Source organism: Phaseolus vulgaris, chromosome 8 (genome assembly GCF_000499845.2).
Source record: "Phaseolus vulgaris cultivar G19833 chromosome 8, P. vulgaris v2.0, whole genome shotgun sequence".
Classification (NCBI taxonomy): Eukaryota; Viridiplantae; Streptophyta; class Magnoliopsida; order Fabales; family Fabaceae; genus Phaseolus; species Phaseolus vulgaris.
The window spans coordinates 2,837,233-2,852,440 of NC_023752.2; the positions used below are offsets into that span (position 1 = coordinate 2,837,233).

The 15,208-nt window shown below is 29.5% G+C and overlaps 3 protein-coding genes across 5 annotated transcripts; 2 read left to right on the forward strand and 1 right to left on the reverse strand.

Moving 5' to 3' along the window:
- Window positions 1–1,548: 1,548 nt before the first annotated feature.
- Window positions 1,549–4,816, forward strand: LOC137823876 (F-box protein At5g39250). Of its 3 annotated transcripts, none has more exons than XM_068629186.1 (4): window positions 1,549–1,702; window positions 1,815–1,857; window positions 1,972–2,018; window positions 2,744–4,816. In XM_068629186.1, exon 4 carries the CDS (start codon window positions 3,886–3,888, stop codon window positions 4,639–4,641), a length of 756 nt encoding a protein of 251 aa, XP_068485287.1. In that variant the 5' UTR covers window positions 1,549–1,702; window positions 1,815–1,857; window positions 1,972–2,018; window positions 2,744–3,885; the 3' UTR covers window positions 4,642–4,816. The 3 variants fall into 3 exon arrangements, with proteins under 3 accessions (XP_068485287.1, XP_068485285.1, XP_068485286.1); XM_068629184.1 differs by having other exon boundaries at window positions 1,551–1,702; window positions 3,839–4,816; XM_068629185.1 differs by having other exon boundaries at window positions 1,571–1,719; window positions 3,839–4,816.
- Window positions 4,817–5,901: 1,085 nt separating this feature from the next.
- Window positions 5,902–7,942, reverse strand: LOC137823875 (expansin-A22-like). Its single transcript, XM_068629183.1, has 2 exons — window positions 7,687–7,942; window positions 5,902–6,628 (listed from the first exon to the last, which is right to left on the reverse strand). Exons 1-2 carry the CDS (start codon window positions 7,823–7,825, stop codon window positions 6,003–6,005), a joined length of 765 nt encoding a protein of 254 aa, XP_068485284.1. The 5' UTR covers window positions 7,826–7,942; the 3' UTR covers window positions 5,902–6,002.
- A 4,260-nt stretch (window positions 7,943–12,202) lies between these two features.
- Window positions 12,203–13,451, forward strand: LOC137823878 (PRA1 family protein B4-like). Its single transcript, XM_068629187.1, has one exon. It carries the CDS (start codon window positions 12,470–12,472, stop codon window positions 13,139–13,141), a length of 672 nt encoding a protein of 223 aa, XP_068485288.1. The 5' UTR covers window positions 12,203–12,469; the 3' UTR covers window positions 13,142–13,451.
- The last annotated feature ends 1,757 nt before the right edge of the window (window positions 13,452–15,208 follow it).

Consider the following 15,208-nt stretch of genomic DNA (forward strand, 5'->3'; position numbering starts at 1 on the left):
GTTCACATTTTGATATGTTATATATATATATATATATAAAGTTTACTCTAATTTTTACTGAAATGATAATTTGAAAACTCTTGGAGTTATATGATGAAATTAAAAAAAGTATGAAGTTGAGAGGTAAGAGAGGAAGAGGAAGAATGTTCTTGAGCGGAAGCAAGAGAAAAGGAAGAAGACATGACGAGAGTGGAAAAAAAATCAAAGAGCTCGTGATACATATAAGAGTATCCAAAGATGAGAGAGTAAAGAAATATATTCTTTATTGAGTACTTTACAAAGATTCATAATAGGTATTTATAAAAGGAAAAATTTATGCAAAGAAGCTATTATAAAAAAAACTCTAACTATGTAACTCAACTAGTAGGAGTATTTCTAACCTGGTACACTAAATCATTCTTATATTGAACTGTAAAATAGTTTAGCTCTTTTTAAAATAATAGTTTTTAATGATTTGATTTAATTCAATTAACCATTCATACTAGTTTTTAAACACTCCTATTAATAGGATCCAAAAATTAAAAACGAAATATTTATAGTTGTATAATAATTTTTTATATTATTTTTATTGATGAATTGAAATGATTTTATCGTTATATCTTTTTTATTCAAATTAAAATGTCACACGTAAATAAGTATTATTACTTGTTGTAAGCTTTTTACATGTTACTTTCATAAACTTTTTTTGAATGAATTTTTTCAAGTAATTATGACATATAAATAATTAATGTAGTTATGATTACAATTTAAATTTTGATTAAACTGTAATTAATTATTCACCTACTTGTTTATTAAGTTGATTTTTTTAGGTGACTATTTTTAACTTCTGAGGTTCGGACACTCCTCTTAAATGATGTGTTTGTGTCAAATACATATATCGGACACTGTAGGACACATATTAGTAAAATGTCAAATTTAAAAATGTTTGTTGGATTTCTAACAATTTTACCACAGTTCTAACAAAATTTTAAAAATGAGACATACATTGTTTTTCTAAAAACTCAAATTTATTGTATAAATTTTTATTGTGATTATAAAAATAAGGAACAAGTCCTTTTGAACTAGTCATGAAAAACATTTTTTTTCTCCAAAAAATATCTGAAACATATTTATGCACATAAATTTTTATTGTTAATTTATATAATTTATAATTATATAAAATTATATAATATATAGATCAGGTGTCCTTGTGTCCTACATTTTAGAGATTATACATATCTGTGTGTCCGTTCGTAACTACATATTTGGAACATAATAAAGATTTTTAAACAAATTTATTTTGAAACTAAAAATTAGAAAAATGTTAAATTTCAAAACTATAAGCTCATTTTTCAAAAACTAAAAACTAGTTATATTATAGATTTAAAAACTTTAAAACTCGCGACTAAAATGTGGAGAGGCCTACTTCTTATTTTTTGCTGTAAGCACTTGAATTGATTAAAAAACTAAAATTGTTTCTTTGTTCCGTTATCAATTTTTGGGTCAGTTTAGTTTGGGCCCACTGTTGGGCCTCTATGATTTTCACACTTTCCCAAGCTCTCTGTTTTTTTCTTCTAATAACCTCTCTCTTTTCACTCCCCTCACCCTCTCTTCTCTTCTCTTCTCTCTCCTTCCCTTTTATGGTTCCAGGATCAGATCCATTTCCCTCACCACTCCTCCTCCGCCGTGCGCTACGCGCCACTAACCGTTTCATCTCACGCCGGTAACCCCCTCTTCACGGTGCCATGGTTTAATATTTTATGTTCAATTTTTAGGTTTTTCATCATCGTTTGCATGATTTAGCATAATCGGTTTTTCTTCATTTTTCCTTCTAGCTCGACATCTCATTGCTGGACACATGCCTTGTAGACTGCTTGGGTACTTTTATTTCGAATTTGTCAATTTCAACGCTTTTTTATTTTTCTTTTATTTTTCATATGTGCGGTATTAAACGATGTTATTGAAACTTTATTTCATTTTGTTGTATGGCAGAGGAACCAAAATAAATAGGAATTCAGCACATTCCATTTGTTATTAAGGTATGTCCCAACCTGTTTCGTCAATTTTAGTTATGTAGTTCTGTCCTTAGCTTCATTGTCTCTCTTCTTCCTGCACAATCATTGGGTTTTTTTTTCTGTGTCCTTCTCTTCCGTAACATTGTTGTGATCATGAATCATGTCATGATGTGCATGTACCTTCCCCCACCCCCCGGCCCAGTTTTTGTTATTGATGGATGTTAGTTGAAGTTGTTGATATGGAGTGTAAAATGATCTTGCTTTGATTCTTGTAAAACTAAAATATAGAAAATATTAATTTTTAAATAATTATATCAAATGATTTTTTGAGACATGGTTATTGTTGTTGTATGTTGATGGATTTGAGTTTTAGGGTGTCTACTGGTGTGATATGCTGATTATTCTGTAAAGTTTTATGGTAAAACATTAGCAACGAAAGTATATTTGCTACTATACCAAATACGAAATGGTGGAGGATACATTTTAAGCAAATTGATAGTTCAAATGCTATTCGCTACCATTTTACCCCTTCAACTATATTGGTCAACAAGCTAGTCTCTCAAAGATATAAAATAGTAACTAAACTCATTCTTTTATTTTCTGACTTTAGTTTTTCACGAGAATGAAGATTGAGAAACAAATTTGGTTGCAAAAATCTGTGGACTAATGAAGTCGTTAGCAACATTTTACCTGGATGATCAATTTAGAATTTTAATCTCAATTCACTTCATATTGATTTTTCGTTGCAGATTATTTTGCAACCTCTGTTTTCTGCCTGCACACCCAATCATACCCTGTATCTGGAAAGAATTATTTTGGATAGATTTTATTCCCTGAAGAAGCAGAATCCTTTCGAGGATTAAATAACTGTCATTTATTAGAACTTTATGATGGATGTTGCAAGAGTTGTGTAATCATTGTTTGACCTTTTGTATGCTTAGCCTAAAAATTCTGTATCTATTTCCTTGTTCATTTTATTCTTTCATTAACGTGAAGTTTGTGAGGATGGGGATAGCCAAAACATTAACATTTTAATAGAGCAAATATCCAATTCTTTTTCTTTTCTTTTCTTTCATGGTGATCAGAAATAATGTTGGTTGAGTCCTTAAGTTATCCAATAGACAGATTTTCATCACATATGGTGAAATAAGATTGTCGACTTTAGGTATAGGGTTGGGAATGGGGTGAATTGGTGACAAAAGAGGACTGTTGAGTTAGTTTTAAAATCCTACAACTTGTCTCATAATGCTCCATGTTTTAAAAACTGTCATATGGTTTGTCTTCAAGTCGGGACTTATCTTATAGATTAGTGAAACCAGCGTTGACTTCAAACTGATCCTAATTTCTTCTTTCTAATCTGGCAAACTCTTCCTTTGGAATTTTGAAAGAAAGAGGGTAATTCGTTTATGGATTGAATAATATTTGGTTTGCTTTTGGTGCATTGTGATGGAATGGAGCATGTTTGAAAATTCTAATCTTCCAACCTAAATTGCATTAAGAAAAGAATTGTATCAACTATGTGTATATAATATCACTGTTTTGGTGGAGGTTTGGTCGTCGCCACACTGTATTTTTCTTTTCAAAGTTTTCTGAATTTATCATGGAGAATTTTCTCTGTTTATAGTAATTCTATTTGGAAGGTAACATGAATCTTTTATGCATTTCAATGTGCTGTCAATTATTAATTATTACGGGTTTTATTTGATGTGGACTTATGTTTTCTTAGTAAAGTATTTATGTTGAGTCTTGCTCTTGAAAGGCTTTAGATAGTTTATTCTTCATATCTTCACTTTCATCCTCTTGGAATCCTCGTAGTATTTACGTGTGGGTTTTTTTTATTGCAGTGTGTGATCAACAATATATTCAATTTTTTTGCATCTTGGAACTAGCAATGGCATCTGAAGAAGTTCTGAAGGCTGTTTTCCCATTCCTGGAGGGTGTTGATCTTGCTTCTTGCATGTCTGTTTGTAAGCTGTGGAAAGACATAGCTAGAGATGATTTCTTTTGGAAATGTCTGTGTGCCAAGAGATGGCCTTCAATCTGCAAGCAACCTAATCCTTCAACTTTAACCTACTACAACTTGTACAAAACCTTTTATAAACGTCAGCACCGTAGAATTCTTCTCCCTCCAAGAATATCATTTGATGATTTGGATTTTTTCATTGACATTTGGGCTGAAAACATATTAATCTTCTCAGAAGTGGTGCCTGGTTCTGTCCTTCAAGCAGGTTTTAGAATTCCAGCATCTGGGGTTTGTGAATTGCTCAAATTTCAATTGGAAGGTTCGGAATACAAGATGACTTTTCCTGTGGAACCCAGGTTTACTATCCCTTCAGGACAAAATCAGAATGTTAGTGTCTCTGTCATGGTTGGGAGGAAGGATTCAAAAAAGGTTGCTCGCATAATAAATAAATCCATGTTTGATTATATTGATCGCTCATCATATAGAGCATTGGCTTTTGATTACCTAGACATAGCCCCTTGCTACCCTTTTTTGTCTGGCATCCGTGCATGGATCTCTTTGCTATTCATGGAAGATAAAAAAGAAGATCTTATGGATGTATTTGGGATCCAGATGGATTTCTGTGATGTGGCAAATTCTAAGGAAGAAGTCTTGTGGCTGTTGGACATGCTTGACTGGAAGTAAAACTGAGATTTCCCATTGTTACAATACAACGAATGTAATTGGACATTGTGATTTTATGTTAACTTGTTGGTTTATATGGGTGCATTGCGAAGTTTATGTTAATGTCTTGAGTATTTGGACTATGTAAATTCTCTATAATCCCTTGTAATAAATGTCTTTATTAATGTCTCTAGCACGTAATAATGTTATTTCTGTGGTGGAGTGAATATCATTTCCATGTGAGCCTCCTTGCACGCCATACATCAAGGGTAGTCTTCTAGTAAGTTTGAATCATTATCTATATGTTTTATACTTGTTTTAAGGATTTATCTTTTTGCAAAATCAGTTCAAATTCACTAGTCCAAACTGCTACCATAACTCCCCTTCTCTGTCTTCAATTCCTCTTGTGCAAGAACTCCATCCAAAAAGAGGCTTAAAAAGGGACAAACTACTTTTATTCGCTGTTTACTTTTCTATTGTAATTAATAAATTCAAATACCAATAAATTTTCTACTCATTTCTTCCTCTTATGATGGAAATATATACTTTTAAGTCAGTAATTAAAAAATGAAATATAAAATATTCATTATTAATAATATCTTATTTAGTTATATATATAAAAAATTATGTTTGTAAAATTAATTGTATTAAAATTAGCGTTCATGTAAGTTATACTGTTTCTTAATTAAGGTTACAGTTGAGATATTAATAAATAAATAAAAATATGGTTAGAGTTGTATATGAGAGAGTGTACAAGTTGTTATTTAAAAGAATATTTTGTAATTTCTTAACCAATGTTTTTAGTGTTGGAGTTAAATTTTGTATTTTGGCTACTAAAGAGGCTATTGGGTATTTGTTACTTTCATATCAATATATCTAACTTATATGTTGATTATAGCTTGGAATACTCTTTTATTGGTTTTGTGGGTTATACATAAATTTCAATTTTTTTCTTTTTGCTAATTTTGTGGGTTATACATAAATTATAATTTAGAGAAACTGTAATAGGGTTGAAAGATGCTTAACTGCTGCATATTTATTTATTCTTTTCATTCATAAAAAAAGCATTAAAGTTGTATTGAAGTTAGCATTTTGTAAAATAATAAAAATCAGTGCATAGTTAAGTGAACGAGAGACTTGAATGTAATTGAAACGACTAGTTCATATTTTAACGCCTATTAATAAAAATAACAACTTTAAAATCAATTAATTAATAGTTATATCTATTTTTTTCTTTTTTAACTTAAAATACTAATTAATATACATTACTAAAATGAGACATGAAGTGAAAGTTTATTTTTTAAACATGTGAAAGTACAATTTTACACTAGAAACATCATACTCCTATAACTTTATGAGCAGAAACAGCACAAACACAAAACCTAAAAATTTGTGTTGGCCTCGTAGCTCTGCCCAAATTGCCAATTGGAAGGTATAGCCCCATCAAACTCCAACACTCTTCCATCACTGGTACTTACCTGAAAGGACAAAGATTGCCCCACCAAGTTCTCTCCAGTGACCCAATTCTGTCCCCAAACCCTAGACATGGATGTCCACCCATTGCTGTTGGAACCTTTGATGTTCACCTGAGAAACATCACCACCATCGCCAACGTTGTACAGCAAAACTTGAAGCCAATAAGGGTTCCCAGCAGTTTGGAACTTGACACCCCCAGATTTGGAGCATGGCACACGACGATACTTCACTGGGATGATCCCAGCTTTGTACTCGGCAATGGTGGTGAACATACTCATGGACAAGTCAAAGTGTTTCTGCGGAGGGTTGCACCAATGGTCAAAATTTGGTGAGGAGTAATTGGGAGGACAGAAATTTGTTGCAGTCACTTTGATTGAGCCTGCATTTGGAATGCACCATTGAGGATCGTCCACACACTTTATCTCAAAACATGCACCACAACTCAGACCATTGTTGAATAGTGCTGTGCTTAGGGCTGCAGTTTCAAGCCCGTAACCCTGCTGGAAGAGATTACCATAACCACAAGCTCCCTCTGCATATCATGTGTCATTCAAAACAGTAATCAGAATTTTGAAAAAATACAAATTAATTAATGGAGTGCAGTTTTCTTAATTTCTGTACTCATGTACAGTATCTTAGATTCTTTGCTTTTCGTTTTCCTACACTGTTTTTATCTTTATCTGCTCTGCCAAAACAAAATTTCTGCATCATTTATTCTTTTGTATGGTAATGAATATTGCTTAATTTATAAAATTGAATGCAATACGGACAAAAGTTTGTAAATAATAATTAATGATAAAGAAAAATATCTAAACTACCTTTCTGTCTCTTTCGAGACAGAAAATTTGCAGATCAAATTTTGTATCTTCTTCTTCCTGTGTTTCGAAGAAAGAGATGTGTTGTTCCAAATTTGTTTATGTATGAAAATAGAAATAGCATCTTTCCGTACGTTGAATGTTCTATATACTTAAGAAAAATATTCCATTTTTCTACTTTTAATCTATTTTTTGGTAAGTTATCTGTTATGCCTTTTTTAGTTTTCTTGGTTTATAAATATATTTACGTGTCGTTATAATTTTTTTCTTCTGTTGTTATAATTAATGTTTTTCTTTCTATATTAATTAAATAAAGAATATAATTAAACAATTATCTCAGGTTAAAATTTAAAAAAATAATATATATATATATATATATAAGTTAAACAGATTTTATTAAAAAACCTACCGTTAAAAAGAAAAGATGGACAAAATAAATAAATAAAAGTGTAGACAATATAAATAATAATTAACAAAAAAAAAATCTCATTTTTTACTCTTTGTTTTCTAATTACTAACTTTCGAAACAATACATTAATGATTTAAAATCACGATAATGAAGAAATAAATGATTTTTAAATAATAATTAATGCACTTCTTCATCCCCTCTTCTTCCTCTCTCTAACAGATTAGTAGCATTGATAGATGAACACAGAATAATAATGAATACAAAGGGAACAAAACTAATTAAATGGAAAAAAATATGCAGAAACTGAGAATGATACAGTGAATTTATATTACATATATAAAGTTATGAGGGAGAGTTTTTACTTACGCATGGTTTCTCCACCTTGCATGTCACCATAGAAAGTTGCATGGGCACTCTGCCATGTACTGTCATATGAGAAGGCTGGTACACAGAGAACCATTAAAAGGGCCAAAGGAAGCAAACTGTTAGACGAAGCCATGAACATGAGATGAGAAGAAGATGAAAGAAGATGAGGAAGAAGATGAAGTGGAAGGTTAAGGTTAAGATTTGATGAATGAATGAATAACAGTGGTATTTATAAGTGAGAGTGTGCTAAGTGGTAATGCAGAAAATCAGAACAAGTTAATTGAGTAACATTTAATCCTTAATATCTGGTCAACTTCATTTTTGTTTCTATAAATAATTTATTCATATATGATGCTTTTAAAGATAATTATAAATATTGGAAATCGTATATGCGTTTAAATTCATTATTGTAAAGATTGTTTCCTTATTTTAATACTTTTTTAGATTTATTTTCTCTGAAATAATTATGAATTGCAATTAATTCTAGATATGTTTTTCTTTTGAGAATTAAATACATTTCAAAAGTGAAATTATATTAGGTGAATTACACGGTTTTTTAACCATCATGAGATTTTTTTTTTGTTTTTTATTAAAATGAGATTCGTTTAAAAAAAATTACAAATTTAGGCAAGTCGTATCAATTCGACACGACTTCATATGCACAAATCGTCCCAATTAGGCACGACTTCTGTCTTCCTCTCTCTAACAGGACAGAAGTCGTGTCAAGTTGGCACGACTTCAGTATGACAAGGCAGTAGTCGTGCCTAATTGGGACGATTTGTGCATATGAAGTCGTGCCAAATTGACACGACTTGCCTAAATTTATAAATTTTTTTAAACGGACCCCATTTTGATAAAAAAACTAAAAAAATAACTCCATCATGGTCAAAAAAACCGTGTAATTCACCTAATATAATTTCACTTTTGAACCAAACAAATTAAAGTTAGTAATTGCTTTTATATTTCTTTCTCTTTATTCAGATCTCGGAATTAATTATTTTATTTTTTAATTTTAAAAGTTTAAATCTTTCTAAATTGGGTACTAATCCTAAGTATTATTTAGTTTTTTTACTTTTTATATAAATTTGAGTAATTTATAATATTTCTTTTCATTTTCTGTCTATATTAATTAAATTAAGAGTATAGTTAAATATATGTATATATATGCTATCTTAAAATTTTAAAATAATAGATAAAAAAACATTTTTTCTAAAAATGTCACAATTAAAAAAGAGTAATATAACTGTTCTACCCGTTACAATTTAAGTTAACTATTTTTAGTTAGTTTGCTCTTAAAACGTGTTTTTTTTTTTAAATAGAACTGGAATCACATTTATTTATTTTTTATTTATTAAAAAAAATAATTTTTCAAAGAAAATTAAGTTCATTTTTTTTTATCGAAATCTTGTTTCCAAAATTTTTTATTAAGAAAAAAAAATCTTATTTATGTGATTAGTTTTATTTTTTATTTTTATATATATCCTTTATTTTATACATTTATATTGAGCACAAATATATTTTCTATTTAAAAAATACTGAAAACAAATACTTTTTATGTATTTCATAAAGAAAATCATAAATATAGTAAATGAACCCTTAAAACTCAAACACTTTTATTACATAGTTTATTAATAATTTATGTTTATTTAAATATCTACCCACACCTTTTTATCTATATCTCAGTATCATTAAAAAAGTTATCTACAAATTTAATTTTTTTGAAAAAAATAAATTTTTGTATTATAAAATTATTATTTTACTTCGAAATTAATTATTTTTAAATTAAAATTAAAATACAGAAAAAATATATATTTTCTTTAATATTTTGCATTTATTTGTATTTAATATTTAAACTTATAAATATAATCAATGAATGAATTATTGTAAATAAATTAATGCATGACTTCAAATACTTGAAAGTCCATCATGAAATGAAACCACTGAAATATAAAACCATCAACTTTCGAAAGTGAAAAAAAAATGGAAAAACAATATTTTATAAAGTGTAGATTGTAACGCCTTATTTAATATATATAATAAAACTTTGGAACTTGTAATTTTTCAAAAATATTTATATACAAGTAGTTATATACTAAATACCATCATGGTAATTTCCTAATACACATAAGGTAGTTTTGTCATTCATGACCTGTAATAGTTTAATACAATTTTAATTTTTTTAAATTCATATTACAAAATTTGATATTTTAGTTTCACATACATCTAAAATAACAATAATCATCCATCACAACATAAAACTATTACTATGAGAAGACTTTTAAACATGTTAAACATTACAAAAGTAACTTTGCATAATAGAATTAGAAATTGAATATGGTGAATGCTCAAATTGTATCTTGTTTATATTAATTCAACAAACAATTATGTCTTTTTTTAGTACCACAATATCCTCTTCTCGATCTTATTAAAACTTAATAGGATTATTACAAACAACAAAAATTTTCATCTAAAAATTTAATTTAATGCTTTGTAGAAATTTCATAACTTTAAAAAAAATCTTAATAACTAATTAAATATTAATTTTAAAATAATTAATAAATTTTATTAATAATACAAATTATTTTAAATATTAATTATGTTTTTAATCTTTAAAATAATATTTAATTTAGTATTAATTATTTTTATTTTAAAAATTAATTTGTATTTAATGATTTTATTGTAGTTTGTGTTTTCAATAGTCAAAACAATATTACGTTATTTATTGGGAAGTTAATTTGTATTTAATGATTTATGGTAATAGGTGTATTTAATAATAAAATAAATATTAAATTATTTTTTAAGAAATTAGTTTGTGTTTAATGATTTGTTGAAGTCCATGTGTATTTAATAGTAAAAAACAATATTAACTTATTGTTTACTGATAAAAAAAAATATTAAGAAATGAAAAAAAAAAAAAATTCTTCAGTAATTTGATATTTTTTCTAAAATTATCACTTTATTTATCACATTAATTAATTTACTTGTAATTATCATAAAATACTACATAATAAAGAAAACGAATAACGCCCCTTGCTAATACTAAATAAAATTGTAAGATAAAAAAAATGGAAGAAAAAAAAAGAGAAAAAGAATAAAATTGAATAAAACTTTTCCAAAATAAATTTATACTAATTTAAAGATAAAAAATTATAAAATCATAAAATTAGTTTGGATTGAAATTTATATATATATATATATATATATATATATATATATATATATATATATATATATATATACAGAGAGAGAAAACTTTTCTTCCCGTTTCCTTCCTTAACAAACTAAATGCATAAAACTTTTACACTGCAAATACCAAAACTGTTTAGAACTACAAACTCCAATATATTTTCTCCTATGTTATGGTTTTTTTTGTCTTAAATGTCTCTATTTAAGGAATATTCAATTGAGATATTTTTAAAAAAATACATAAGACGAATTTGAAAAGATTTTGTATAAATATGGGACTTTTTAAAGATTTTTATGATTAAGATTTATTGATTTACAAATATTTAAAATTTATATATTTTTAAAAGATCATAAATACTCTTTATTTTTTATCTTTTTACCATAAAGTGAAAGTCAGAAATGTTACAAAATCATTCAATATACAAATAATATTTTACATTGGTTATTATTGAAAATAATAATAATAAAATTATTATTATATATTATTTTAAGTCAATCAAATGTTAAACTTCTAATAAAAATATACAAGACTAGTGCATTCTTAATAATTCACTATTCCCTACAAAAATAACTTAAACTTACTAATAACAAATTTTAAAATAATTGTCATATTTACGAGAAAGATAGTTAAGATTTTTTTATGATATTTTTCTTAAATACTTATAAATACTTGTACACAAATGTGAATATAAAAATTTTAGGATAGTTTTAAATGTCGATCTGATGATTAAGTTTTTGAAGTTTTAACCATTAATTTTTAAAACATAAATATATTCTTTTTATTATGTACGTGGGTGTGTGTGTGCGTATTTTATTTAAAATTAAAATTAAGTGAAATTAAAAAAAAACAAATATAAATTAAACTTTATGTTATTATTTAATTATTACAAGTATTGTTAAAATGACATTTCAGTAATTTATCAAAATAAATTTCAGCGCCTTTCTAATTTGTTATTTTCCATATAATTCGATATAGTTTTATTTTCAACCTGTTAACCATGAATGAGAATTATGTTCATTATTTTCAATTCGGGATTTTCTATTTTTAGAATAAAGGATATTTTTAATTTTTTTTAAATTATGTTGGATGCAAGTTCTGTTGGGTGCAGGAAGCAATTACCATAAGATTATCTCTCACTATAAATCCACCTAGTTGCTAAGAAAATGACGGGCCGAATAATGTATTTCACATAACTTTTTCTTTCTGCACTCCCTTAATTCTAACATGCACTCCATAGTAAAAGCAAAAAGTCAAATATGTCCTTGAGTCCTTTTTTACATCCTGACCTAGTCATTTATACAGCTTCAAATCACCATCAAAGCTCAATGGAATAGCCACCACAGAACAAAAATAAAAGAAGGATCCAACATTCAAATAAGACATGATAGAAGTGATAGAAGAGGCAAACGAAGTGTGAGTGACGAAGAAGAACCCCAAACGCTACTGTGTTTTTCGTCGGTGATGCGTTCGTAACCTTCACCACTAAGCAACAAAACAAAATTAATAAATATAAATTCAAAACACCTCCCATTCTTCCTTTCACATTTTCTCTCTCTAAGGCTAAAACCAGTTCTACCGCTTTCTCTCTCCAGAACCATGTCTTCCACAGCGCCTCCCATCCTACCAATTTCCAACGCCCAACCCGCCGCCGCAGGAGGTCCCGGCGCGGTGATGTCCGAGGCTCCTGCCAACAACCCCGCCTTCCGCGCCTTCATCAACAACCTGTCCGCTTCCCTTCGCCACGGCCTCGACCAGCGGCGCCCCTGGGCGGAGCTCGCGGACCGCTCCGCCTTCTCAAAACCAGAATCGTTCTCTGAAGCCACGCTCCGCGTGCGCAAGAACTTCTCCTACTTCCGCGTCAACTACTACGCCGTCGTTTCGTTGATCCTTGTGATCTCGCTCCTCACCAATCCCTTCTCCCTTGTCCTCCTCGCCGGCCTCCTCGCCTCCTGGACCTTCCTCTACCTCTTCCGCCCCTCCGACCAGCCTCTCGTCATCCTTGGCCGAACCTTCTCCGATTTCGAAACCCTAGCTATCCTCTCCGCGCTCACCGTCTTCGTCGTCTTCCTCACCAGCGTCGGCTCCGTCCTCATTTCCGCTCTCATGCTCGGCGTCGCCGCCATTTGCCTTCACGGTGCATTCCGCGTGCCTGAGGATCTTTTCCTCGACGAGCAGGATGCCTCTCAGACCACCGGTTTCCTCTCCTTCCTCCGCGGCCCCGCCGCCGCTGCCGTCGCTGCTGTTCCAACCGTGGCCGCGCGAGTCTGAGCAAGGAATCCTCAGATCTGACACTCTCCCGATCCGTTGATTGATTTTCGGTGCCTTGAAGCGACAACAATGTGGAAATGTAGTTTCTCTCTTATCTGATTCCTAAGATCTGATACTCTCTCCCAATCCGTTTTTGGTGCCTCTAAGCGGAATGAACGTGGAAATGTAGTTTCTCTTTTGTTTTTTTGTTTAAATTCCTTTATTATGAACAGATTTTATTATACATAGGGTGAATAATGAGAATTATCATGGTATATGTATGGATCTTTGTTGTTTTTTATTTTTTTTATATACGTGATTTGTTGATCCATCGAGATCTGTCAATTTTAACAATTTCATTCTGTGATTTGTTTGATTTCTGGAAATCTGGGATCAACAACCTTAACGGTATGATCAATAACCGTAGTATTGTGTATTGTTTTAGCAAGGATATGTTGTAAGATTTCAGTGACTCTGCTTATTGTTTGAATTTGAAGATCTCGTTGACGGATCTACGATTTCTCTTAATTTTATTCATGCAACATCAAACATCTCAAGAATTATATTGTACACCTGTGATTACTTCTTTCGTATTCGCAATGTATTAACTCATTTTGTTTTTTTTTTGTGTTTGATCCCATGGAAATTAATAGTGATGTATTGCTGCTGCCTAGATATCATCATATCTGGTGTGAAACAGAATCGATGTCAGGTATAATCTTTAGAGCAGTGTTAAATTTCTTATACTGTTTGAATGATATGACTTGTATTGTTTTTCAGAATTATGTTGTTCGATTAATGTGGTTCCAGTTATCAAATCTTTCAGTGTTTATAATATATTTTGTCAACAACCTCATAATCTGAATACTTCATGCTCGATTGCGGTGGATCTGTTGATTATTTCATCATAGCACTCCTTGCATAGAGCCCTTAGTAACTGGTACAAGGTTATTTCTTGTGATTTATGTGTGAAGATGCATAAGCAAGATGCATAAACAGTGTTAGATATAAAGGTAACATGATGTTTTCAAGTTTATTTGTGAATAGTTCAGTTTATGTGATGCATATTTCGGTTTATTACATTTTGTTAAGATTTCTGGTTTTAACTTTAGATGTTTGCTGGAAGTGGGATGAGGGTTTTATTTGAGTTCTGGTAATCATATTTTTCATTTTTATAATATATTTCTCCTTTAAACCTCAAAAAATACATTCATTATTTCTGACCTATGAGAGATATATATAGTTAATTTGGGCAGGAGCAAGGTTGGATTTTGTTGATCTGTGTAATAAATAATTTCTATTAATATTAATACGAATATTTTGAGCTAAAAAAAATAAAATAAGACATGATAGAAAATGCATTTTAAAAGTTATAGGAGTGCAGGTAATAATTAAGGAGTGCAGAAAGCAAGAGGCCTTTCACATAACTTGCGATCTTAAAGGTTTGGATTTATTGTTCTGCCAAATGGGTATGTTTATGTATTTTGGATTTTTTCACCTCTGGTCAAAGACAAATTCTTTTCTCTATCTTTCTCCAAAATCTCAAAAAAAAAAACTATTCCAATAATATCCTTTTTGAGTAGAAATTTTTTTCATTTTCAAGTGAAGTGATGGTGATTACTTAATGTATTTTGGATTATACAATTCAAAAGGTATTTATAGATATGGGAATACCTTTCAAATTATACAATCCCGAAACCACAAAACCTAAACAAAAATTCAAAGACATGAAAAGATGGAGTACAAAACTAAAAATAAAAAATATCTTTACACTAAAGAAAGTCGAATACAAATACAAAGAATTTTCTCATAAATCTCTCACTCGAAAGATGAAATTGTTCTCCAAATATTGTGACTTGTGATTGGAAAAAATATATTGTGCTGCACGGAAACAACTGAAGTTATTTAAAAAACTGATATTTCCAAATATTGTGACTTGTGATTGGAAAAAATATATTGTGCTGCACGGAAACAACTGAAGTTATTTAAAAAACTGATATTAAGATTATTTTAAAAAATTAAAAATTAAAACTGATTTTTCACAATTAATATAAAGATTTAATACACTGAAGAGAGGTATGGAGGTGT

Bases quoted from the DNA above. Each gene is read 5' to 3' on its own strand.
- LOC137823875 (XM_068629183.1), bottom strand. From the start codon at position 7,825: ATGTTCATGGCTTCGTCTAACAGTTTGCTTCCTTTGGCCCTTTTAATG. The intron at 6,629-7,686 runs GTAAGTAAAAAC...CATGATATGCAG, and splicing joins GCAAGGTGGAGAAACCATGC to AGGGAGCTTGTGGTTATGGT.
- LOC137823878 (XM_068629187.1), top strand. From the start codon at position 12,470: ATGTCTTCCACAGCGCCTCCCATCCTACCAATTTCCAACGCCCAACCC.
- LOC137823876 (XM_068629186.1), top strand. From the start codon at position 3,886: ATGGCATCTGAAGAAGTTCTGAAGGCTGTTTTCCCATTCCTGGAGGGT.